This window comes from Leopardus geoffroyi, chromosome B3, assembly GCF_018350155.1.
Source record: "Leopardus geoffroyi isolate Oge1 chromosome B3, O.geoffroyi_Oge1_pat1.0, whole genome shotgun sequence".
Lineage (NCBI taxonomy): Eukaryota > Metazoa > Chordata > Mammalia > Carnivora > Felidae > Leopardus > Leopardus geoffroyi.
The window spans coordinates 18,345,362-18,372,397 of record NC_059337.1 but is presented as its reverse complement, the minus strand read 5'-3'; the positions used below and the strand labels follow the sequence as shown (position 1 = coordinate 18,372,397).

General features: G+C 45.2%; 1 protein-coding gene across 4 annotated transcripts in view; it reads left to right on the top strand.

The window, feature by feature from the left end:
* ADAMTS17 (ADAM metallopeptidase with thrombospondin type 1 motif 17) overlaps window positions 1-27,036 on the top strand; it is a 344,515-nt gene that overhangs the window by 299,701 nt on the left and 17,778 nt on the right. For all 4 annotated transcript variants that reach the window (XM_045448785.1, XM_045448788.1, XM_045448786.1 and 1 more), the window contains 2 exons: window positions 21,943-22,147; window positions 26,456-26,608. In XM_045448785.1, the coding sequence (XP_045304741.1) occupies window positions 21,943-22,147; window positions 26,456-26,608 (358 nt within the window). The remainder of the gene's footprint in view (window positions 1-21,942; window positions 22,148-26,455; window positions 26,609-27,036) is intronic.

Here is a 27,036-nt window from a genome sequence, read left to right as displayed (position 1 = left end):
TTCCTAAAGTGAGTAAAAGTGTAGACAGAGATTCCTCTAGAGACCAGCACAAAAATCCTTTCAAGAAACTCCAGATCACTTCTCAATTTTCTTCATTGACAACCATGAATTCAATTACACTCAAAAAACATTTGTTGGGTCTTCAATGAGCACAAAGCTCTATGCTAGAAACTTCCCATCAAAAGTGGACAAGAATAATCCACACAGCAGAATGTGACCAAGGCCTTGGAGCATGAAGGGAGAGGAATCTGGTGACCCCAGGTATTTCATGAGGGGGAGGAACATTCTCTACAACTTTCTAAATAAAACTTTATCTTGTTCACCTAAAAATTGACAACATGCAACACTTACAGCACAAGGGAGAAGATGTCACAAAACTCAGTTTGACAAGACTTATCTAAAAGTCTGTCCTCTCAGGTTCTGGAAGGTGTAATGGGGACAGCCAGTCCTGTGCGCCTCTCTTCATGATATATCCTTAAAGCCCAATTAGAGACACCTTCACTGAACAGATACTTAGGAAACTTTTTTAAAATCAAGGAGAAGAAGCTGTGTTCTGGTGAAACAGATCATTCTGAAATACTTGCTGAATAAAAACCTCAAAAGTATGTAGGTGATTTAATGCCATGGACTTAATAAATCCAGGAATAAAATTAATTTCTTTCCTTTCTGTCTGGAGGTCTCAGGGACATGTTTTCTGTAGCTCATTAGCTATTAAAATTATTAACAAATTATTATTTTCAATTGAAAGTGGTTATGGTATTCATTATTTCCTCTCATGCCAAGACTTTATGCAATTTACTCAGAACATGAATTATCCAAAGCAATCCAAAGTTTCTAAATCATTTTGGAACAGGTTCACCGACTTTGGCCCAGCAAGGCACTCCGGGCTGAGTGGCTAAAGGTCTCTGTTACATAATTTATTGAGAACTTAATTGAGACTAATTATTGTCCCTCATTTGCTTGCCTGAAGAAAATCTGCCCAGCATCTGCTGTGACTCCATTTAGTTGGGATGTTTGAATCTTTCTGTGAAGTGAAATAAAGGGCATGAATATTTTATTGTGGATTTATCCCACTGTAACTTTTTATAGGAAACTGCTGGTTGTTTTATTAGCCAGCAGCGTTAATGCACAGTGTCTCTCCAACGTGCTAGAGCCAAAGTTTAGGGTGTACTCAGAACACACTGCCTTCGTGAGATCCACGCCTGAGGAGGAAGTGGGCAGGTCTGTGAGTGGTGCGGCTAAGTCAGTGTACTTGGTGTGGGGTGAAGGAGAGCACAGATCCTGGGCTGTTCTTTAATGTGCCAACTGAAGACCTCAGTCATCCCGGAAGGGGATGTAGGACAATAACAGGTTGACCATATATGATTAATTGCTGGCAATTAATGCGTAGGAGCTATTCACCCCATTTCACAGAAGGGAAAACTGAACCTGGAGGAAGTTTATTAGCCAGAGTCATCAAAGACTTAGCCAAGGAGTGGTTCTTGATTTCAGCGCAGGTCACAGTCTCACAGTTCATGAGTTCAAGCCCCACGTTGGGCTCTGCGCTGATGACATGAAACATGCTTGGGATATTCTCTCTCTCTCTCTCTCTCTCTCTCTCTCTCTCAAAATGAATAAAGAAACTTAAAAAAAAAAAAAAAAAGACTCATCCCGGGAGCCTGAACAGCAGAACCTGCTGCCTCCTAGGAGGTTCTCAGCTATGGCAAGGTGAAGATATTCTCAGGGGAAACCATATCATTCAGACCATTTAGGAACCATAGAAGTGCCAGAAGTAGAAGAGGGCACATCTAGAACCCATAGAAGAGTTCATGGTGAAGGGTAGACACTTGAGATTGGCCAACTGAGAGAAATGAGGAGGGTGTGCCAAGCAGAAGGAACAGTGCCCATCCACATCTCTGGGTCAGGGAATATGAGACAGTCTGGGGAGGGAAGGAGTATGTGAGGCCAACCAAAACCCAGGGGATAAGACTGGGTTCCCCTTACCTTAGATCTATCCTAATTCTTATTTTCCTTAACCCAGAGTCTTATTTTTGTTGGCTTGCATATATTCCTGAAAACATCTGCAATCTTTGGTGGAATGAAGGAGGAGCAGGGCTGAAGGAATGACTCAATTATCAGACTGAGCCTTGATTGCCAGGCCCAGGATGTAAAAAAACAATAGGTCCTAGGGAGCCATTGAAAATTTCAGAGTGAGAAAGTCACATGATTGAAGCCATGGAAGAAGTGCACAGATCACTTGAAGGGAAGAAGACAGGATACCAGTTAGGAGGGTGTAACAATACCCCAGGCAAGGGCGGCCATGGAAATGGGAAAATGAGGCAGATTGGAGATTCCTTGTGGAGGTTAGCTTGGCAATGCTTGGACATGGCTGAAGGAGCATTCTGAACTGCCCACTGGATCCTCACCCTGCATGGCTGCTCTCTGGGAAAGAAGGGGCCACGGGACTTGTCAGTGGGGAAAATAGGAATGGTTTATGACCACGCCCACCCAGAGCCAGAGGTGTGGTGGGATTCCCTGCCGTTCTCTCAGCTGTCAATGAGAGACAGAATTCCCAAGGTGGAGAATCAGGGGTCCTCTGTATCAAAGTACCTATGGAAACTGTGGCATAAGTAAGGTCTGGAAGAAGAAAAATGAGCTGTGGGAGCAAAAGAGCCAAAGACTGAACCTAGGGGAGGGCCAGAATCCAGAGAATTGGGGAGGAGGAGGCCACAGAGACCAGAGACAGGGTGGCAAGAGCTGTCAGCATCTAAGGAGTCAAGGAGAAAGCCAGCAATAATCAGGCAGAGTGGTGGCCAGTGTCAAACATGTCAAAGACATCAGCTGCATTAAGGATTTTTAGGATAAGTTATGCTCACCAAAGACCCTTAGTCATTTCATTTAGTGCAGGAGGGTAGACATTGCAGGACACCAGTCACTGAATGGTATTTGGGTCCCACATCAACCAGCCTTCTCCCCCTAGGCCTGGCCTGGATGTCTGCCACCCCTGAAGAATTTTTTCTCAGGTTCACGGTGGGCATAATCTTTCACAAGCCATAACCAGCAGAGCCACCACTTCTAACACAGCAGCATGGTGTGAGGCACCAGGGATTTGAAATACACCAACAGAGAATCACCTTGGAGGTTGTTGTTGAAGGGTCTGGCTAGCTCCTGTCTGCTCTGGGGCAGTCAGGGAACACTTTTGGTGGGAGGGGTGCAGGGAGCAAATGTGAGGCTTGCAATTAAAGGTAGTCGTGGGTGGGGAAGCGGGCAGAGCTATAAATTCTCTTGCTCATAAATCTGTGTGCCAGAACCCTCCCAGGGCGAGCTCAGAGCCAGAGTCAGCCAGCTCTTCAGGCTGGTCGTGCTGGAGCCCTGCCTCTGTCCCTCCAAACACAACGGCCTTTCCCCTCTGTACCCCTTCCAGAAGACGCAGAGCTGGCTCACTGCAGCTCTTGAGAACTCCCCCTAGGAACATTTTCAGAGAGTCTTGTGAAATTCTGAGCATTTTCATAGCCAAAGTGGGGCAGCAGCGACGGAGGAATGTTGGGGAGGTCTGCTTGCATGTTTTCATGTTGAATAATTTTGTGTAGCTGCGACGGCCAGGCAGGGACTCTGCTGGTGTTAATCAGGCCACTGGGTGTTTTCTGCTGCCCGCTTGGTGCAGGACTTTGGTGTTATTTCTGATTGGTACTACTCAGACTGTCGTCTTGGGAAAACCATGTCACATCATTAACCCAGGGGAGTCTTTTTTCCTAATCTTCTTAGGACAGACTTCTTGGGGCTAACCTATTCAACCGATCAAAAGATAAACTAGTATGTGCGTGGAACAGGAACGTGGGGACCAAAGCAATGATGGAGGACCCTTGTGGCAGGCAAATGGTGCAGAGTGGCCTCCTCAGGTAAGAGGTGGAGGAAAATACACATCTCGCTACTTGGGTTTAAAGGCTGAACCACCACAGCCACCTCCCCGGAATATTCAAGTGTGAAGTCCTAGACTGGAGACTGCAGGGCCAAATTCCACAGCAGACATGGCTTGGCCCACACGGGCATCTTAAGGTTTTAGAATCCACTTCCAACATTTTTACATAAGGAGATTGCAAAAAGACTCTGGATTTTCGGCTTTGCTTTTAAAAAGGAAGGATATGGCAGCACATGACCTTTGTGGCCACAGGGTAACAGATGTCTGCCCCTGGGCCTGGGCACCATGTTCTTGGTTGACCACAGCTGTGGCCACTGTCTGCAGTCAAGGTCAGTTAGTACATACTGACCTGGCTCTGGTGTGTATATGTATTTTTCTTGTATGCATATTCATATATACAGAAAAATACTGAGACTAATAAACACCTATGACTACACCTCCCCATTTTAACATCTTCACAACTGCCATTTTCATTTCCCATGGTTTTTTAAATTTATTTTTTAATGTTTATTTTTTTGAGAGAGAGACAGAGCACCAGAGGGGGAGGGACAGAGAGAAAGTGAGACACAGAATACAAAGCAGGCTCCAGGCTCTGAGCTGTCAGCACAGAGCCTGACATGGGGCTCGAACTCATGAACCGCAAGATCATGGCCTGAGCCAAAGTGGAATGCCCAACCGACTGAGTCACCCAGGTGCCCCATCACTTCCCATGTTTTAAGTAATAATATATTACAGACATATTTATAATCCTCCCTGACCCCTCCAGTCCTATTCTCCTTCCCTCCCTTTGGTGTGCATGCTTCCCACTCAAATTTTCAAACGTTTACTGTATTTATATATATCCACAAACAAGAAAAAGTATAATCTGGCATGTTTAAAGAAGGTCATAGCATATGTCCATTCATTTTGCCTTTGGGATCTGTTCATGTTGCCACTGTGGCTATGGTGCATCTATTTTCTGGACTTTGTATTATTTCATCTTATGTATTTTAGTCATTCTGCCATTGGTGGACATTCGGAGAGTCTGCCAGTTGAGGTTTATATAAACAATTATGCAGTGAACATCCTTATCCAGTTTTCTTGTGCACGTGTGCAAGAAACTGTACCCATAGAAACTGAATTAGAGTCACAAGATGTGTGCAGCTTGAACTTTCTCAAAGGGCTTACTTGTAGATACCATGTCACCAACACTGGAGGAGCTGTCATCACTCCAGTCATGGCCAAATTTTGGTTTCATCAGACTTTTTAGGGTTGCCAGTCTGGTAGGCAGGAAATGGTGCATCACTATTTGATTTTTTTAACTCCACTGCTCTGTAGTGAGATTGAGTATTTTCACATGTTAAGAAGATACTGATATTTCTTCCTCTGTGATATATTCTCCTGTTCTTTGACCATTAATTTGTTGGGCCATTTATCTGCTCCTAATTGGTTTACGAGCATTGACAAGAAATTGATTTATACATCCTGGATTATAAATATCTTCCTATCTTTTCATCTATGGTGTGTTTGAGTAAAAGCTGTTACCTTTAAGTAGGTTGCATTGGTTAACTTTTAATTGAGGATTGTGCTTCTTTTGTCTTGTTTGACAATTCCTTCCCTACCTTGCCAGTCATAAATACATTTCTTTACATGTTCTTCTAGAACTTTTAAGGTTTGGCTTTTCTTATATATAAGGCTTTAACCTATCCAGAATGTCTTTCTCTGTATGAGTTGAGGCAATGCATTTATTTCTTCCATATGATAATCTGTTGCTTCTGCATTTCATAATGGGTAGTTTACTCCTTTTCCATTGATTGACAAGGCTGCATTTATGGTGACCAAGGTAACAAAACACATTGTGTTTCTTGAGCACAAGAAAATTACATTGGAAGTAAGCGGTAAAAAGTAGTGATCCGTCTTACTCTATATTTTCAGAAACTAGAAATATATATAACTCATGGGTTAAAAAGGAAATGGTACTGGGGCTCCTAGGTGGCCAAGTCAGTTGAGCATCCAATTCTTGATTTTGGCTCAGGTAACGATCCCAAGGTTGTAGGATTGAGCCCCACATCGGGCTCCACACTGAGTGTGAAGGCTGTGTAAGATTCGCTTTCTCTCCTCCTCTGTCCCTCTCCCCCACTTGCACGCACTCTCTCTCTCTCTAAAAAAAAAAAAAAGAAGAAGAAATGGTAACGAAATTACAAAACATTTAAAACTAGCAAGCATTTCTTATTTCCTTCTTTTTCTTCTATTAGGTTTTCTGTTCTTCTGATGGTTACCCTTAAATGTTTCCCATATATCTTAATTGTCAGAGTTTTAGTAAAGTCCAGAGTTACTCACAATCACTACCCTGTTCTCAAACAACACAGTGACTTTGGCACATATGACCCCTTAAGTACCCCCAATTCTCCCCATTATTATGTGGAGATTTGGTGCTACTATTTTGAAAAAAATAAAAGTGCTACTGATATGAAAGTTAGATTACTTAGATGAAATGGACAAATTCCCAGATGCACAAACTATTGAAACTGACTGAAGAAAAAAATAGATAACCTGAACAGACCTATAACAAGAGACTGAGTTAGTAATCAAACTTCCCCCAAAGAAAGGCCCAGGATCAGATGCCTTTACTGGTGAATTTTACCGAACATACAAAAAAGAATTAGTATCAGTCCTTCACAAACTCATCTAAAAAGCGGAAGAGGAGGAAGCACTTTACAACTCATTCTATAAGGCCAGTGTTACCCTGATAACAAAACTAGACAAAGACATTACTAGGAAACTACAGACCAGTGTCTCTTATCAATAAAGACACAAAAATCCTCAACAAAATATTGGTAAAATGAATCCAGCAATATAAAAGGGATTATACATCATAACCAAGTGGAACTCATGCCAGGAATGCAATGTCAGTTTATCATCTGAAAATCAATTAAGGTAGCATACCACATCAACAGTATAAAAGACAAGATCGCATTATCATTGCAATTGACAAACACAAAACAGCTGACAAAATGCAATGCTCATCACAGTCAAAGAATTCAACCAACTAGGAATAGAAGGGAGTTTTCCTCAACCTCATAAAGAACATCTATAAAAAACCCACAGCTATCATCATACTTGAGGGAGACTGAATGTTTTCCCCCTAAGAGAGGAACAAGACAAGAGTGTCTGTTTTCACCACCTATCTTCAACTTTGTACCAGTGGTTCTAGACAGAGAAATTAGGCAAGAAAATGAAGTGACATTGAAAAGGCATCTGGTTTGGAGTAGTGAAACTGTATCTATTTGCAGATGACACGGTCTTATATATATAGGAAATTTCTAAAGAATCCACTAAAAAGCTACTGAAACTAATATATGCATTGAGCAAGCAAAGTTATTACATATGAAATCAATATTCAAAAATCTATTACATAGCCATACCCTTGCAATGAATTATCTGAAAAGGAAATTAAGAAAGCAGTTCCGTTTACTGTAACATCAAAATCAATAAAATACTTTGAAAAAATTTTACAAAAAAAGTACAAGATTTCTACACTGAAAACAAAAAACATTTTTTAAGGTTTATTTATTTATTTTTATAGAGAGAGAGAGAGAGAGCAAGCATGAGTGGGGAGAGGCAGAGAGAGAGGGAGAAAGAGAATCTCAAGCAGGCTTTGCATTGTCAGTGCAGAGCCTGGTGCGAGACTCACATTGTGATATAATGACCCGAGCTATACATGTCGTATCAAGAGCTGGATGCTTAACCAACTGAGCCACGCCCCAACAAAATGTTATTGAAGAAGTATTGAATATCTAAATACATCCCATGTTCATGGACTGGAAGACTTAATATTGTTAAGATGGAAATACTCTACAAATTGATCTACTGCTATAACATGATCTCTATTAAAATTTCACTATTATATCTATAAAATATAGGTATAGGTTGCTATAACGCAATCCCTATTAAAATTCCAGCTGTCTTTATTGCACAAACAGACTTTAAAGTTTATGTGGAATTGCAAAGAACCCCTAATAGTCAAAACAATCTTTAAGAACAGGGGTCCCTGGGTGGCTCAGTTGATTAAGCGTCCAAGTCTTGATTTCAACTCAGGTCATAATCTCATAGTCATGAGATTGAGCCCTACATCAAGCTCTGTGCTGAGTATGGAGCCTGCTTGGGATATTCTCTTTCCATCTCTCTCTGCCCTTCCCCCACTTGCACTCCCTTTCTCTGTCTTTCTCTCTCTCTCTCTCTCTCTCTCTCTCTTTTTCAAAATAAATAAATAAACATTAAAAAATAAGAACAAAGGTGGAGGACTGAAAAATTATTTGATTTCAAAAACTACTACAAATTTAGAGTGATCAAGACAGTATGGTACTGGCATAAAGAGAGACCATAAAGAACAATAGAATATAATTGAGTGTCTAGAAATAAACCCTTACATTTACTGTTAGTTGATTTTTGACAAGGATTCCAAGACAATTCAATGGATAAACAGAACCTTTTATGCAAATTGTGCTGAGACACTGGATGTTTACATGCAAAAGAATGAAGTTGGATCCCTAGCTTATACCATAGACAAAAGTGAACTCAAAGTGAATCAAAGACCTAAATATAAGAGTTAAAGCTTTAAAACTTACAAGAAAACATAGGCATAAATCTTCCTGATTCCAGATTAGGCAATGGTTTGTTATATATGAGAGCAAAATCACCACAACAAAAGAAAAAAAAATAGATGACTAGACATTATCAAATTTTAAACTTTTGTGCTTCAAAATCATTGAGAAAATGAAAATATAATGAAAAGAATTGAAGGAAAATTCTGGAAATCATATATCTGATAAAGTAGTCATATCTAGAATATATAAATAACACAACTCAGTAACAAAAAAGACAATCCGATTAAAAATGGACAAACCATCCGAATTGACATTTCTCCAAAGGCCTGCAAAATGGCCAATAAGCACATGAGTAGATACTCAGTATCATCAGCCATCAGGGAAATACAAATCAAAACCATAAAGAAATCCAACAAATGGTAAATACATATAAAAGAATGAAGTTGGACCTTACTTTATACCATATGCAAAAATTGACTCAAAGTGGATCAAAGACCTAAATGTAAGAGATAAAACTGTAAGACTCTTAAAAGAAAACGTAGGAAAAAAGGGTCATGATATTGGATTTGGTGATGATTTCTTACATATAACTAGAAAAGCACAGACAACAAAGTAAAATGAGATAAGCTGGACTTGATCAAAGTGAAAACCTTTTATGCATCGAAGACAGTATCAACAGAGTGAAAGGCAGTCCAATAATGGGAGAAAATATTTGCAAATCATATATTTGTTAAAGGAGTAATTTCCAGAATATATTTTTAAAAACTCCTATAAATCAACAACAAAAAACAACCCAATTTAAAAATAGGCTAAGGACTTGGTTATGTATTTCTCCAAATATGTATTTCTACAAAAGGGGGCGCCTGGGTGGTTCAGTCAGTTGAGCATCCAACTTCAGCTCAGGTCATGATCTCACTGTTCATGAATTCAAGCCCTGCTTGAACTCTGTGCTGACAGCTCAGAGCCTGGAGCCTGCTTCAGATTCTGTGTCTTCCTCTTTCTTCCCCTTCCCCACTTATGGTCTGTCTCCCTCTCTCTCTCAAAAATAAATAAACATTTAAAAAAGCGATACAAATGGTCACTAAGTATATGAAAAGATGTTTGACATCACTAGTCATTAGGGAAATGCCATTCAAAATCACGAGATAATCACTTCACACCCGTTAGGATAGTTACTATCAAAAACAAGTGTTAGCGAAGATGTGGCAAAATTAGAACCCTTGTACATTGCTGATTGGAATGTCAAGTGGTGCGGTCATTGTGAGAAACAGCATTATGGTTCCTCAAAAAATTTAAATACGGAATTACCATATCACTTAACAATTCCACTTCTGGGTATATATGCAAAAGAATTGAAAGCAAAGACCAAAAAAAAAAAAAAAAAAATACAACCATGTTCATAGCAGCATTACTCACAACAGCCAAACAGTGGAAGCAACCCAAAGTGTCCATCAATGGACAAATGAATAAATGAAATGTATTACATACATACCATGAGCCTTAAGAAGGGAAGAAATTCTGACACCTGCTGCCATAGGGATGAGACTTGAAGAAAATTATGCTAAATAAACCACTCACGGAAGGTACAAATATTGTATGATTCCACTTATATAAGTTGTATCATATAAGTTGTCATAGAGACAGAAAGCATGATGGCTTCCAGGAGCTGGAGGGAAATGGGCATAGGTAGTTATTGTTTAATGAGTCCAGAGTTTCAGTTTGGGAAGAAGAAAAGTTTGGAGGATAGTGGTGATGGCTGTACAGCAGTGTGAATGTAGTGAATGCCGCTGAACTGTACACTTAAAAGTGGTTAAAATGTTAAACTTTATGTTATGTGTCTTTTGCCACAATAAAACCAAACTATAATGAGATACCACGTTACACCCACCAGGATGACTATAATCAGAAAGACAGACACTAGCAAAAATGTATAAGGATGTAGAGCACTTAGAACCTTCATTAACTACTGCAGGAATGCAGAATGGTGCAGCTGCTTTGGAAAAGTCTTAAATTCCTTAAATTGTTAAACTTAGAGTTAACATATCATCCAGCAATTCCACTCCTTGGAATACACCCAAGAGAAATGAGAACAGCCATCCATACAAAAATTATACACAGATGTTCATCATAATATGATTCATAATAGCCAAAACATGGAAACAGCCCAAATGCCCATGAACTGATGAGCTGATAAATGAAACGTGGTAGATCCATGCAACAATATTATTTATTCAACAATAAAAGGGAATTAAATACTGCTCCATGCTACAACATACATGACCCTTGGAAACATTATTCCAAAAAAAAGAAACCAGTCACAAAGAACCACATGTGATGGGATTCCATGTATATGAAATGTCGAGGAGAGGCAAATCTATAAAGATGGAAAGTAGAGGGGCGTGGGTGGCTCAGTCGGTTAAGTGTCCGACTTCGGCTCAGGTCATGATCTCACGGTCTGTGAGTTCAAGCCCCGCGTCGGGCTCTGTGCTGACAGCTCAGAGCCTGGAACCTGCTTCGGATTCTGTGTCTCCCTCTCTCTCTGACCCTCCCCCGTTCATTCTCTGTCTCTCTCTGTCTCAAAAATAAACATTAAAAAATTAAAAAAAATAAAATAAAAATAAAGATGGAAAGTAGATTAGTGATTGTGTAGGGCTAGGAGGGATGGAAATAGGGGGTATGTAAGATGGCAGCTAAGGCATAGGGATTTCTTTGGGGGGTAACTAACGTTTTCTAAAATTGATTTTGGTAGTGGTTTCACAACTCTGTGAATATATTGAATTGTCCTCCATATGTGGATGAATTATATGCTATGCAACTTACACTTCAGTGGTACTGTTATGATTCTTCCACTTACTAGTGCGTGACCTTGGGCAAGACACTTAACCTCTCTGTGCTTCAATTTCCCCATCTGTAGGACGGCTTTATATAGGACCATTGTAAGGATCAAGTAAGTTGAATCATGTCAGGTGCTGAGAACATTGCCCAGTACAAAGGAAGCCATAAAAAAGGATTAGCTGGTATAATATCTAGAAAAACCATTTTTTCATCAAGTTTTTTATTTTAAGTCCAATGTAGTTAGCATACAGTGTTATATTAGTTTCAGGTATACAATATAGTGATTCAACAGTTCTATACATTACTTAGCTCTCATCATAAGTGTAGTCTTTAATCCCCATCACCTATTTTGCCCATCTCCCCCACCTCCTCTAGAGAGACTTTTTTTTTTTAAGTTTATTTACTTTTGAGAGAGAGAGCACAAACAGAGGAGAGGCAGAGAGAGGGGGGGGACAGAGGATCTGAAGCGGGCTCTGAACTGACAGCAGAGAGCCAGATGCAGGGCTTGAACTCATGAACCGTGTGATCATGACCTGAGCCAAAGTCAGACCCTCAACCGACTGAGTCACCCAGGCTCCCCGAGAAACTATTTTTAACACATTTTCCCTTAAACTATATTTTAGCTAAGTGTGGAATTCTGTCCATCATTCCTTCCTTCCTCCCTCCTTCCCTCCCTTCCTTCCATCCCCCCTCCCTCTCTTTGCCTTCTTTTCCCTAGCAAATGAGAACCAACCACAGTGATCCAAAGACCCTTTCAGGAAAATGGGGAAGGTTCTCGGGCTCCGGCCAGTCACTCATCTCGGTTCTCAGGGCTGGACTAACACCCTCAAGCCCACAAAAGCTCACATTCACAGACTAGCATATTCGTTCCTCATTATGCCCTTCAGGTTTTCATTTCCTCCTTTAAAAAAAACAAATATGTGAATAATATTACTTTTCGGGGGAATGTATATGAGAACTCATAATTCTCAAGTCATAGATGGAGAAATGCTGAGCTGGAGCCGAATGTGCGGCTGTAAAGCATCATCCTGGTCCCCTCAGGAGAGCATCACAGCTGGGCCTGTGAAGCCCCTGTTGTCCCTCCTCACCCCGCTCCTTCTTTCACAGACATCTGTTCCATAAAAGCAGCCACGTATCTTCAGAGACTGTAAATGACACGTGTTGAAGTCGTGTTTTGATTGTTTTCTTAACGGAGTTGTTGGCTCTAATCTGGCTGGAGACACAAGAGTGACTCGGGCAGGTGGGAGTCTGCTGCTGCCTGAGGGTCCTCTGTGGTGTTTTGGGGAGAGAGTCCAGGAGGTCCGGCAGTTGGCCAGCTGGCCTCTGCCATGTCTCCTGACCCCCAAGCGTGTAGCACACGCAGTGACCGAAGCTTCAGGTGTGCTGGGAACGGCCTTGTCATCCACGGGAAGGCAGAGCAAGGTGTGTGCGTTTCCTTGGCTGCACCCTCACAGCCCAATGGACAGCAGCCCTGCACAGGGGAGGAGGAGAAGAGACCCACATCCCTGGGGGCCTCCTCCATGCCAGCCATTTCCCTGGGATCTTACCTCCCATGCATTTATCATCTGGGCCTGGACCACGTAAGCAGAGATCACGTGGGCCAATCCTCCACCAAAGCCTGTGAGAGGAAAGTACTACCGACGTTGTGCAGAGGTGGAAACTGAGGCTTGAGTACTGATGTGCCCCAGGTCACGTGGCTGATGAGTTGGTGAAGACTCGAGTCCAGGTCCTGAATGTGGGCTTCTGAGAATTTGAGAATGCGTGACTGAAATACGTGGGCACCTTTGATTTACAGGTATCATGGGGAGGTCAGTCAGGCGTACCCTAACCAGAAGCATAATTGTATAAGTGAAAAACAAAGCCCCTGGATTGGAACACGGAGGACCTCCCACCACACACACAAACTCCCACTACTTAACAACTGGTGGGTCTCGGGTGAGCCTGGTCACGTGTCCCAGTGGTCTCTCCACCTGTAATGCAGAAAGTCCTTCCCCTGGGAGCTCTGGGAGGTGAAAGCAAGATGGCGGCAGGGAAGGACCAGGCCACAAAGCAGAGGGGTGACCATGCCCACACAGAGTATAGTGCTGACCCACCAGAGGGCAAAGGTGAGCCTGTGCTTTCCAACTTTCTCTTGACAAAGAGTAAGTGAGAAGGGAGAGCTTCGATCTGTCTGGTTTTCCAAATCAGACTGCCTGGGTCCTCCATGGCTTACAGATGGACACGATCGTTCTTCAGGCCAGACCCTTTTTCAAGGTACATGAGCCAGTTGGCCTGAACTCTGCCACCAAATCCCAAGGGGAGACAGTGGCGATCCCTGTCATACATTCTCTCTACTCACCCAGTCCCTGACCCGTGTCTTAGACGTTATGCAGGTCTCTGACAGGTCTCCCGCTCTGCCATCTGTGCTGGGATGACTTTTCCCAAAGCCACTGCCAGTGGGCAGGGGTGGCCCCTCTAGACAGTCCGTGAGAGAAACCTCCCTGTCTGTTCTGGATCCGTTGCTTCCAGCCCTCAGTCCTCAGGTCTAACCTTCTAACTCAGCCTTCCTCCACGTGCAGCCCACCTGCCCAGAGCCTCAGTGAGAGTAGTGAGACGTCTTCCTTACCTCTGCCGTGAGGACAGGCCTGGTTTCCAAAGCCTGGGCATTATTACTCCAGGACTGAGAGTCTGTGGACCCCACTGTGTAGGCATCAAACCAGATTTATTGAAGGGGCATTCTCGAAGTCTGTCTTCTCTACCCTCATTCAACCTTGCATTCACAGTGCTGGCACCCTCTTCTCCCTGGGACCTCTCCTGTGTCAGCAACACCTCCTTGTGGCTAAATCCAGAGAATGCTTTTCAGGCCTCCTCCAAACCAACCCTGTCCTGGCTTCTCTTGAACAGTCCTCCCACCCTCCCTGGCCTTGCTGGCTGCTCCTTCTCTGGCTCCTTGTTCCAATCATAGATGCTTGCATCCCCAACCCCTGCCATCCGTCCCCCATCCTCTTTTCTCCCTGTAGAAGCTCCCTGGGTGGGTTGTTCTTATCTTGCTTTCTACCATGACCTTGTTGCTGATGACTTCCAACCCTGTGTCTCCACCCCAGATCCCAGCCCTGAACTCCAGAACTGCACCTTCAGACCCTTCCCAGTACCACTCAGCTGCCCAGCGGCTGCCTCAACCTGACCCTCTCAAAGTGGTGCCCACCCTTCTGCCCCCAAGCTAAATCCTCTCCCCATGTTCTCCCTTGCAGTGGAGGTACTGTTGGCCTCCTCTGAGCCCATTGGAATCCTGAGCTTGACTCTTGCCCCCTTTATCACCTTGACCCCACATACCCAAAGCCCTTTCATCCCCACTCTTGAATAGTCTTATATCTGTTTTTCTGCACTACTGCCTCAGTGAAAGTCATCATCTTGTCCCAAGATTCATGGTTACCTGAGACACCCAAGGCAACCTCTCTTCCACCCGCCCTTAAGTACTCTTCAAGAACCAGCCATCCCAAACTGGGCAGCTGCTTGCTCGCACTCTCTCTCTCTCTCTCCTCCCTCCCTCCCCCTGCTGCTTAAATATCATGAGATCATGGGCAGTCTCTCTCTATGAGAGCACCAGTCCTGCTTCTTTGGTTGGCCAACTTCACATTGACCATCAGGACCCAACTCAAGGTCCATTTCCTCCACAGAACTTATAAGATAGTGAAGAAATTGTCTGTTTATATGTTTCTCTTTCCCCCAAGGACCACACACATGGCTGAGATGTTTCCCATCATTCTTTTTATGCTGTGATGTTTTACACGTGGCCTATAGGATGCTATGCCTGACATTTGTCTCCATAACAGTTGCTCAGATTATCACATACTGGCATCTTGTTTTCCTTACTTTGGTTAATTTAACTAATGTAGGGAACATTCCTGGCACAGAGCTAAGCATAGATCGATGCTCAGCCAATATCAGATCCTTCTTACTGATGCATTTTGTAGATGCATAAAGTTGACTGAATCCCTTAGACACAACACTTGTTAGCTTCAACACATCTTGTGTTGAAATACATCTCACAGTTTTTTGTTTTGTTTTGTTTTGTTTTGTTTATAGTTTGAAGTTGTTGAAAATGAATGACCTACCAGTGTTCTCTCTCTGGCTCTCTATATTTAAGATTCCCTAGATAGTCAACATAAAATAACTGTGTCAAAAGAACTTGATCCTAAATATGCCATTGTTTCTTTGTAACAACTAAGTCACATTGCAGCGGGTTTCACAAGATTTTTACCTAGTTTAAATCTCAGGCAAATCAAGATCTGAACAGAAAGTGAATTTTGAATAGAAGCTGAAATTTTCAGAACTGGAATGTAGGCAGAATAGTGCCCCCCACCAGAGAGATCTCGATCTTAATTCCTGGAACTCCCTTTACATGTCAAAGGGAAAATTAGGGAAATCAGAGGGTTGCAGTTGGAAATAAAGTTGTGTGATGGGTTGAACTGCATCTCCACCACCACACATACACCAAAAAAGACATTGAAGTCCTAGCCGTCAGTATTTCAGAATGTGACCTTGTTTGGAAATAGGGTCATTACAGCTGTAATTAGTTAAGGCGAGGTCACACTGAGGTAGGGTAGGCCCCTAACCTAATATGATTAGTGTCCTTCCAAAGACAGCTATGTAAGGACATGGAGACACAGGGTGAACATCATGTGAAGACAGAGGCAGAGATAGAGTAACACACATACAAGCAAAGGGACACCAAGAATTGCCAGCTGTCATTAGAACCTAGGAGAGAGGCATAGAACATCTTCCTCACAGCCCTCAGAAGGAAGCAACCCTATGACACTTTGCCTTCTGGCTTCGAACCTGCAGAACTGTGAGAGAATAGCTTTCTGGTGTTTTAAGCCACCTAGTTTGTGGTACTTTTTCCAGCAATAAAAAAAAGCAAACTACTACAGCTTGCTAATCAGTTGGCCCTAAACTAGATTATCCTGTATCATCTGCTTGGGTCCAGTGCAATCACAAAGGTTCTTAAAAGTGGAGGAAGAAGGCAGACGAGAATGTTGGAGTGATAGCATATGAGAAGGGCTTGGCCAGATGCTGCTGGCATTGAAGATGGAGACAAGAGCATACGCCAAGGCACTGGGGCAGCATCTAGAAGCTGGAAGAGGCAAGTCTTCCCAGAGCATCTGGAGGGAACCAGCCCCGGCAGCACCTTTGTTTTAGACCAGTGAGATCCATGTCAGATTTCCAACCTCCAGGAGCATAAAATAATAAATCTGTGTGTGTTTGCGCCATTAAGTTTATGGTCATTTGCTGCAGCAGCAATAAAAAAAAAAAAAGAAAAAAAGAATACAAGGTCTCAGGCAGTGACTGAGCTGCCTGGAAGATCTGATGAGAAGCATCGAACTTGAAGTATGTGCGGAGGAGCTGAGTCTGTTTCCTGCTGGACAGGAAAGGAATTCAGTCCTTCCAGACTCAAGAGCAACCGAGGAAGGGTGGCCCGAACTAAGGAAGTGTTAATGGGGGCTTCCTGAAGCATGAATTTTACTGCTTTTAAGAAGATCTACAAACTCAAACTTAGCTAATAAATGTCACTGTTAAGGTTTTTAGAGGACATGAGTGAAAAAACAATCAGGCTTGAGCTGCACTTGTAATATGAATTGTTTTACGGAATCACAGTTCCTTTCTCCCATTCCTGGACTCGGGATTAGTGGGACTTCACTCTGATGTTTACTTGCATGATGTTCCTCTCCCACAGAGGACCCTCCTGCAGACTTCCTGGCTGCTGGTAAAGTGGTTTCTTTCAGCCACCAGCAACAAAGTTTCCAGAAAGTCATCTTTTGCTCCCCCGGCCTCACGGAGGGAATGTGGCTGTTTGTCAAGATGAGCAAAAACAAGTCTAGCTGCAAAATAGCTCCAATCCCCTGCAACTTGCGTGCCTATGTGGGGCAATAGCTCTCCTGGAGCTGGTTGGGCACGCGTCTCAGGCAGGGCAACAGGCGCTCGGTGAAGACGCCCTTCAGGGATGCTCCGCGGTTACCTGATGTCTGCACAGAGCTGAGCACCAGCCTTTCTCACCGGCTCATCATGGCCTCCCTGGGACTTGAGAACACTTCACTTCCTTGTCCTTCTCTCACTTACTTCCTGTTCCTAACCATCGCTTCCTTAAATTCTGAAGGAGCGCCCGGCTCTTGGCTCAGGTCGTGATCTCATGGTTCGCAAGATCAAGTACAGAGCCTTCTTGGGATTCTCTCTCTTCCTCTCTCTCTCTGCCCCTTCCCTTCTCACTCTCTGTCTAGTTGGGCACTTTGTTGGGATGAACACTGGGTGTTGTATGTAAGCAATGAATCACAGGAATCTACCCCAAAAACCAGGAGCACACTGTATACACTCTATGTTAGCTGACTTGATGACAAAATATATTAAAATTTTTTAAATTAAATTGTGATGAAAATAGACATAACATTTACCACCTCAACCCTGTTTAAGTGTACAGTTTAAGTGGCATTAGGCACATTCACACTGAGTGCCCATTACTACCGTCTGTCTCCAGAACCCCACCTCCTGCTCACGTACAGCTCTGCACCCCTTAAACACTAGCTCCCCATTCCTTCCCACCTGATGGCCACCATCTTACTTTCTGTCTCTATGAATCTACTCCAGTTACCTCATGTAAGTGGAGTCCTTCAGGACTTGTCCTTCTCTGACTGTATTATTTCACTCAGCATGATGTCCCCATGGCTCCTCCATACTGTAGTGTGTTTTCGAATCTCCTTGCTTTTTAAGGCTGAATGATATTTTGTTGTACGTTCTCCTGAGGTGTTGTGCCATGGTTGCGTCTGGATAACCAGATCCCTGTGCGGAGCTGGGAAGTGGGAGGGGAGAAGGAAGGGTGGAGGGGCAAGGAGATGGGAATGTGCCATGAGCTGCCCCACGTGTGACTTGCAGGTGTGGGGTCATCTGTGAGAGCCACAGGAGGTTTGGAAGGGTGCCTTGGCCTCAGACAGAGCTTGTTTTGAATCTCAGCAGATCCTCAGTACATCTGACAGTAACTATCACCCCAAGGACAGGAGCAGGGACAGCGCTTTTACACAGCCCCAGGGGACAGAGAACCCCCCCCCCTCCAGTTAAGGAGCAGGGCTGACCATAGATCAGTTTCATGCATGTCTACATGTGTGGGGCTCTGTCACCCATTCCTCTGCCAGACTCTGGGTAACAGCAACAGGGGACATTGCAGGGGGGGGGGGGGGTCAAAGGATTCTTCTGGAAAGGGGAGGAGGGATGCATAGGCTGTTTTCCATTCTGTCACACTGCTGCAAAGCACCCAAAATGCACAAGAGACACCAGAAGCAAAGGAAGGAGGAACGGGGAAGATTGGCAATCCCTCACAGCTCTATAAGAATCTGATCCCCTCGGGTCTGACTCTTCCAGTCAGTGATAGAACAGGAGGCACAGGAGACGTCTGAGGCGGGACTGCTGAACCTCTCCCAGCTCTTCCCCATCGCCTTGGCTGCCCAGATGGACCTTTGTGTGGATCAGAGTCAATTTGCATATTTCCTAGAGCACATGTTCTGGTTGTGTGCCCAGGGATGGAGACACCGGCACCCTCTGGCCAAGAGCCTGCAGGTGACATTCTCATGAGTATGACGCAGTGGTCCCAGTTCCCAGGGGTGGCCTCCAGGAAGCACAGCAAATACAAAAGACAGGAGGGGGACACAGCTCTGTTCACAGCTGGGGTCAGCACAACAGCAGGTGTCATCAGCCTAAAGCCTGACGTTTGTATTCACAAAGTCAGTTGCAAAAGGTCAGGACAAAGGGGATCTGGCTGAGAGTCCTCTAAGTTCTATTTTGTTTGGAAAATAGAAATGGCAAGGAGCTGAACTGCATTAATAAACATGGAGCCTCCACTTAAAGAGAGAGAAAATCATCACATTCTCTCCTGCTGCTTTCAGACCCCATCTGGGCCATTTTGTCCATGACAAAGCAATCCATTTGGAGAACAGTAGTGACTGATTAGAGAATTAGAAGGGAAAGGATTCAGATCTGCCACATGCAAATTATTTTGATCAGGATAAGAGAAAACTTACAAGGGGAACAACAGAGCCATCTTCAAATATTTAGGAAGGTAATCATGTCACTCCAAAGACCAGAACAAGGAGAAATGGGAAGGATTGGGTTTAGTTCTTACAGTGTCGTTTAAATAGTTGTCAGGTGCTGAAATGGGGGCAAGATTTGCTCACTGCCCTCTGGGACTTCATCTTCTCCTGCCAAGAAGATAAGGAATAACAATTGCTACAAGTTATAAGGGCTGATGTGTGCCAGGTGCTGCTGTAAGCAACTTACAGGCAACATGTCACTTGTCCTCACACCCCAGGGTACACACACTCCTTTGCATCCCTTTCCATCCTGCAGTTTATGCAAGGGGTCTGGGAAGAGAAGCTTCCCTGGATTTATTCCCTGGGGGCATAGAGGACAGTGATGAGCTCTTCCAAGGGGACTGAAAGTCAGAGGAGGTGGCCTGAGCTTGCCCTAAGGGATGAGGAGGAGCAGTGGAGGGAGGGGCCCGGGGAGCTCCCTCTTCTCAACATTTACCCCAACCACTACCACTACCCCCAGCTGGTACAAGTTACCCTCATCCCCTGCCTGGACTGGTGCAGTGGCCTCCTCCCTGGTCTCTTTGCTGCTGCCCTGCAGGGCATGTCACTCCTGTCTCCAAACCCCCTAGGACTGCATCTTATTCAAACAAGAGCCACAGTGACCAGCCAGGGCCTGTAGAATCTCCCCCCTGTACCTTCTCATGCCCCTCTCTCCGCTCCTCCCTCCTCCCTCCTCCCCCCTTCTCCAGCCACACTGGACTCCTTGCTGCTCCTCAACCCTGCCAGCACACTCCTCCCCAGGGCCTTTGCACCCACTGTGCCCTCTGCCTGGAAGTCTTCTCTGCTTACTCTCTCGCTTCCTTCCAGGCTCTGCTCACACGTCAGCTTATCAGTGAGGCTGTCCCCGCCAACTTGTGTGCTCACCCCCCTCCTCCTCCCCTGACCTTCCCTACACTGCCCTACTTTTCTCTGAAGCACTTACTACCATGTGGCATCTCCTCTATTCATATATGATATATGTTATATATAGTTTACTGTGTTATATTCTATTGTGTACATTTGTTGATTTACTGTCTGTCCCCATTAGGATGGTAAGATTTGTAGGGCAGGGCCTTGTCTTGTTCACTGCCTCATCATCAGAACCTAGGACAGTGCCCAGCACATGGGAACCCCTCAGTGAATGTGCCATGCTAGGATGGGTGAATGAGCAAGTAAGCTAGAACTGGAGAAGAATTGGGGGGGGGGGGCGCGGTGGCACCATCCAGTGTCCCCTCAAGGACCTGTGTGGAAAGGCACTGCTGATATATTTTTTTAGGGTTTTTTTTTTTAAAGTGTTTTATTTAGATAGCATGAATGAGGGAGAGGCAGAGAGAGAGGAAGAGAGAAAATCTCAAGCAGGCTCTGCGCTGTCAGCACAGAGCTCGACACGGGGCCCGATCTCACGAACCTTGAGATCATGACCTGAGCTGAAATCAAGAGTGGGACGCTTAACCGACTGAGCCACCCAGGTGCCCAACACTGCTGTTATTTCTGAACAATAGGATAGCATAATCAGATTTGGTTTGAGCAACTTAGGACTCGATGATGATGAAGAGGAGTGTGTTTATCAGACATGGCCATAGATTGAGCCATTCTGTCAATATGGGAGCTCCTGGGAGCTAGGTGGACTTGTGGCTCATGCAGGGACCAAACAGGAGAGAGTCCTTTTGTGTCTCCAAAAGGCCATTCAAAGCCCCACTCAGTGTCCTGAGAAATCATGATTTACAACTGCTCAGCTTCCTTCCAACACCACAAGGCCAACAGGAGCCATGGCGGAACCAGGGTCATTGAAAGATAAGGCAGGTAGGCCAAGTTCTAGTCAAGCACTTGCAACAGCTCAGTTCTGTCACAGCCCACAAGTTGCCTCCTCAGGAGTGACAGTCCCCACCCAAAAGGGCTATCCACTCTTTGAAAAGCAGGGGGTACCTGGTCCTGGTGTGTTCAAGCTGGCCCTGGAGTGTCCCTTGTCATAGGCTATACCAGTCTGGTTTTGTTGCAGTGACAGACGAGCCCGGTATCTCAGTGGCTTGTAACAAATGGTGTCACGTTATTACAGAGCTCAGCTGTTGGAGCATCCCCTGTATTGGGACCTGCTGCTCTCATGGCAGAGGGCAGGAAACAGGGAGAAACAGAGCCAAACCACATAATCACACTCAAAGCTTCTGCTGGGACATGGCCAGCTTCATGTCCACTCACACCCCATTGAACTAAAGCACGTCATAGACAGTGGGTGGGATATGGAATCCCGCTACAAGGAGAGTGACCACTTGGGAGCAATAATTGAATCAGCCATAGAGGTGTTGTGTGCAGAAGGATTTCTGTTTTGAATAAGCTATTGAACTACTCAACTCATGTGGCTTCCTCTGCCCTAATACTTCAGAATTATTTCTAAAGTTGATTGCAAATCTCTTTGAGTCTATCTCCCTCTCCCACACTACAGACCCAAGATGCTGTGATCTGTCCAGAAGGCCCTCCGGGGAAACTGGCCTTTCCACCCAGTTATTTTTTCACTGTCTTTCCTCCTCCTGGACAGGTGGGTGGCAGGCCCATGGAGCCCCTGCTCAGCGACCTGTGAGAAGGGCATCCAGCATCGGGAGGTGACCTGCGTGTACCAGCTGCAGAACGGCACACATGTCACCACGCGGCCCCTCTATTGCCCGGGCCCCCGGCCAGCACCAGTGCAGAGCTGTGAAGGCCAGGACTGCCTGTCCATCTGGGAGGCGTCTGAGTGGTCACAGGTGGGTGCCTGGGCTGTCGCCAGTGCTGAACCCACCAACAGGGCCTCTGTGCCTTGTCCGCCACCCAATTGGTGCCTTTCCCTCCATGGTATTTGTGACTCAATACCACACATCACAGTCCTCGCCAACCCCCAGATAACCAAAAGATGTATTCTAGTCACATATTCTTAAATTCCATCTGAGATAACAATATGGCTAAACAAAGCATGGATAATGTGGCTTTGATCATGTATACGTTTTTGATAATATATATCACAGTTTGATCCCATTTCCTATGACAATTCTCATGTAAAGTTGGATGGATGGATGGATGGATGGATGGATGGATGGATGGATGGACGGATGGACGGATGAGTGCGTGGATGGATGGATAGATGGGTAGGTGTGTACATAAGTAGGTAGACAGACCAACTGACCAATCTTTTAATTTTCTTTCAACACGTTTGAACTTTAGTGTGATCAGATTGGTAAGGTGGTATCATAGGCTTTCTTTGAACTCTGTGTCAGTCTTTGTAGATTGTAAGAGACAAGCAGATGCTGGAAGGGACAGTTTTTAGTGTGCAAGTTGGAATCACACACCTCATGCCATAAAACATGTTGGAAAGAGGTCAATTAAGCCTTAAGTTTTAACTTAGGCTGAAGAGTGATTCTGGAAATATTTTATCTTTGGTAATATCATCTTTCAAGGCTTTGCATTGACTTTGCATTAATGATTTTGACTGTTTGGCCATAAAACAAAAAAATAGCTGAACAAAGGGCAAGTTTCCCTCAGATCCCCCATCAAATGTGTTCTAGGAAAGTCAGAAAGGCTAAATCCAAGACACTCTTCAGTGTGGAAAATATTTTTAAAGTTCCTTTTTATTGCCAAACAGTTGGAATTATTTTGAATAAGAAAGTATTCAGCCCATTCTTAATGAACGAAAAGTCTGCCCTTGGCTGCTCTGAAATGGGGATTACTTTTCAGACGGATCTTAACATGTACCCATTTAAAGACTTGAGTCTTTAACCTGCCCGTTATTATATTTTAGAGAAAAGAGAGAGTTTAAAATTTTGATTTTTTTTACATGTACTAAGGTTTGTAAGTTAAACGTTCAAGGGACCTCTTTTAGGGAGGGGGGCTACTTGCTGGAGGGGTAGAGGCAGGAATGCAGTCTTCCCCCAACCCACCTTGAGCCTAAGATCCTTGATCACCAGACTCCTGATCCAAACAAGATTTACACTATAATCAGATCAAAGCCATACATTTTCCATTTGGATTCTTTCTCATAGAAAAAAGAGAAAAAAAGTCCTTACCAAAATAACCAAACCTGACATTATCAACTATCACCATAGTGTTAAAGAATACCAGATTGAAAAAGGTGAGACAACTGAAGCAAGATTTAAAGAAATATCTCTAGGGGCACCTGGGTGGCTCAGTCGGTTAAGTGTCCAACTTTGGCTCAGGTCATGATCTCACTCACGGTTTGTGAGTTCAAGCCCTGTGTCAGGCTCTGTGCTGACAGCTCAGAGCCTGGAGCCTGCTTTGGATTCTCTCTCTCTCTCTCTCTCTCTCTCTCTCTCTCTGCCTCCCCATTTGTGCTCTGTGTCTCAAAGATAAATAAATGCAAAAAAATTTTTTTTAAAAAGAAATATCTCTAATTTCACATCTGTATCTTTGTGCATACGTGATCCTAATGCTGAAATAGCATCTGTACCAATCAGTCTAATTCTGGCTCAGCCCAGCCTTGAGCCAAATGCATCTTTCTGCACATTGAACTTGGAATCAAATCTCGCCCCCATTCATGAGATGCTCACCAAACTCGTATTTCTACTACTTGACCACATGCTGAATCAACCCCTTTAATATTTCTTCTGGAAACAAATGGGTTTACGTTTCTGATGGCAGAGAAATGCATTTGATCAACAAGGTTGCCCTTATTCAGCCAGCAGTGTTGATCACCCTTACTGTCTACACCCCACCTTCTTCACAGCTTTGCTAGAATGAGGAGCAGAAACCAGGAAGGAGGCAAAAGATAGTGACTCTCTCCTGTCCTGGGCTTCTGGTCCCCATCCCTGGATCAGAAGCCAAGGGAGAAACTGAACATGGCCCTCCTAGGTCCCCCAGAGGAAACCCCACCTGCAATGCTGCCCCTTTCTCAAGGCTTAAGGCTTCCAGCCAATGCTGGTGGTCAGAAGGGCTGAGCTAGGGTTTGGTAAAGAAACAGACTGGACATTAGCATTTGAACTTCAAGGGAAAGGGATAGGGAACACAGAATAGAGTAAGACAATGCAGAAACTCAGGCATAAGTGGTAAGTAGGCTTCTAGTTGGAGAAAGAGCCAGTGGTGTGGGTGCCGGTGCCAGGGAGGAGCCTGCACGTCAAATGGTGAGGGTGGGGCTGATGAAATGGTCATGGAGCATCACCGTACAGAGAAGCAGAAGTTGAAGGTCGACTCAGGAACCCAAGCTCCCTGCAGCAGCCCTCCTGGCACAACCCAGTCTGCCCAGGAAGGTAACACCTGCCATAGACCGACTCCTTGTATCTGAGGTCCTGTTAAGCTGTCCCTCACCCATGCACAGGACCAAATACTCATGCTGTCCAGCTTCCCGCTAGGTGACCAGTTCTGAAGCCTGTGTATTTCATCTAAAGTTTCTTTATTTACCTTGAGAGAGAGAGAGAGAGAGAGAGAGAGAGAGAAAGTGGGGGAAGGACAGAGAGAGAGGGAGGGAGAGAGAATCCCAAGCAGGTTCCTCGCTGTCAGTGCAGAGCCCAACTTGGGACTCAAACTTATGAATTGTGGGATCATGACCCTGCCTATATACTTCTTCTAAAACAAGCCAATCTGAGTTTCAAAAAGAAAAGAGGGAAGAAAGGAGGGAAGGGGAGGGGAAGGGAGGGAGGGAAGGGGGGAAGGGAGGGGAGGGAAGGGAACGGAAGGGAAGGGAAGGGAAGAACCCCAAGGGGCCCGTCAGAGAGCTAAATGGGACAGGGAATTCATTTAAAAAATAAATAAATAAAGGTAAATAACATTTTGGGGTAAACATTAATAATGGAAATATAAAGAATAACATTTGATCTCTATGTGCATTTTTTCAGGGGACACAGTAGAACTTTTTAAAAATCAAGTTTATTGTAGCTCAAGAATATCACTGCTGTATATTTCTGATAAATCAAGCAAGTATGAAAACAGGCATTCACATTGCTAGGGCTCCATGTTGGGGCTACCACACTCACGAGCTGTCCCCACCATAGCTCTGGGACCCAGCAGTTGGGAGGAACTTTCCCAGGCAGCCTGGGTTTCCTTGTGTCTGTACATCTTGGCAGAACACCGCCTTCAGCCCCCTGTCGCCACGAGTTCCATGTTTGTTTGCGTGGTGGGGACAGGGCTTCCGTACCCGGCAGATACGAGGGAGGGCTCCATGGGTCTATGGCCATGTCTCCTCTTGCTGGCCAGATCATGCACGCTGTCAGACCTGTCCTCCCAAGGTCACAAATCTGCTCTGCCTGGGCTTCCTTCTGCTTGGTGTGGAGGTGGGTAAGCCCTCTTTGAGCCCGGGCGAGGTCCCTCCCTGAGCTCATGGGGAGAAGGCTCCAGATACACCCCGCAGGACCGCACTATTTACATCTTGTCACTCCATCTCTCATCCCTAACTCAGTGTATCTTGCTGCCTGGGGAAATGGGAATCTTGACCTCTCTCAGGACTCACCCATGATTTGTCATTCCTCAGGCCCTACTTGGGCCCCGTCCCCACACTGTCTCTTGAAGTGTCTCCCAAGAAGTAAAGTAAAATGCCACAGGGAACATGGCTCCATCACACTCTTGGCATCCATGCTTAAAACAGTCATCGTGGCTCTCTGCAAGAGCTTGCCACCTGCCTGACGTGAAAGTCACCTGTGGCCTGGCTTTGCGTCTCCCCCCTTCTCCACCCTGGACCTGTGCCTTTGCCCCAGGCTGGTCCAGGCAGAGTGCATATAGCTGCAGGCCAGCCGGGAGGAGTCAGGGGCCTCACACATCTTTGCTTTGATGTCTGTCCTCAGCAGCATTTGCCCCTTGAACTCATTCACTGCATTGGTCTTTGGGACCTGGCAGCAGGCCACTAAATTCTTAGTTTGGTCTTCTGGGTGCCCCTGAGCTCTCCCTACTCCCCCCATCACCAGCCACTTGGCTGGAGTCACACAAAGGACCAGGTGCATCAGACTCCGGAAGACCAGGATCCTTTTCACCCTTGCATCCCCGGAACTGGGTCTGGCACATAGGAGCGACTTAACAAGCATTGATGAACTTGAGCTGAATCAGACCAGATTAAACATCCAACCGGTGTCTTGCAGTGCTCTGCCACCTGTGGTAAAGGGACCCAAAAGCGAACTGTGACGTGCACCAACTCGCAAGGAAAATGCGACGCGTCCATGAGGCCGAAAGCAGAGGAGGCGTGCGAGGACTACTCAGGCTGCTACGAGTGGAAAACCGGGGACTGGTCCAAGGTGAGTCCAGCGCGCCTGTGTTTCCGCCCTGCAGGGAACTCTAGAAACAGGAGCTCAGATCTCACCACGTGCCTCTATTCAACGAGGCGGTCCCAGTCTACCCAGGCAAGTGCGCTTTCTCTCCAAGCTGTGCACCTGCCGGTGACCCCAGGCTGCGTGCAGTCGGAAGGAAACCGAACGCGCCCCCGAAGCACGAAGCAGGGTGCTCCGGGTGCCAGTTGGCTGTCCTGTGCTGCGTGCTGGCTGTGCCCCAGCATCCTGCAGGGGACTTGGCTGCCGGCCATGGCAAAAGCCTTGTGAACACACAGGAGCCTTGGCTGAGGCAAATGTGGAGGGGGCTCATGGGCAAACAACACTTCCATTCACTTCAGGACCCTTGGGTGAGGGCCTGGATGATGCAGGGGCGGATAGGTATGATCCTTGGGGGT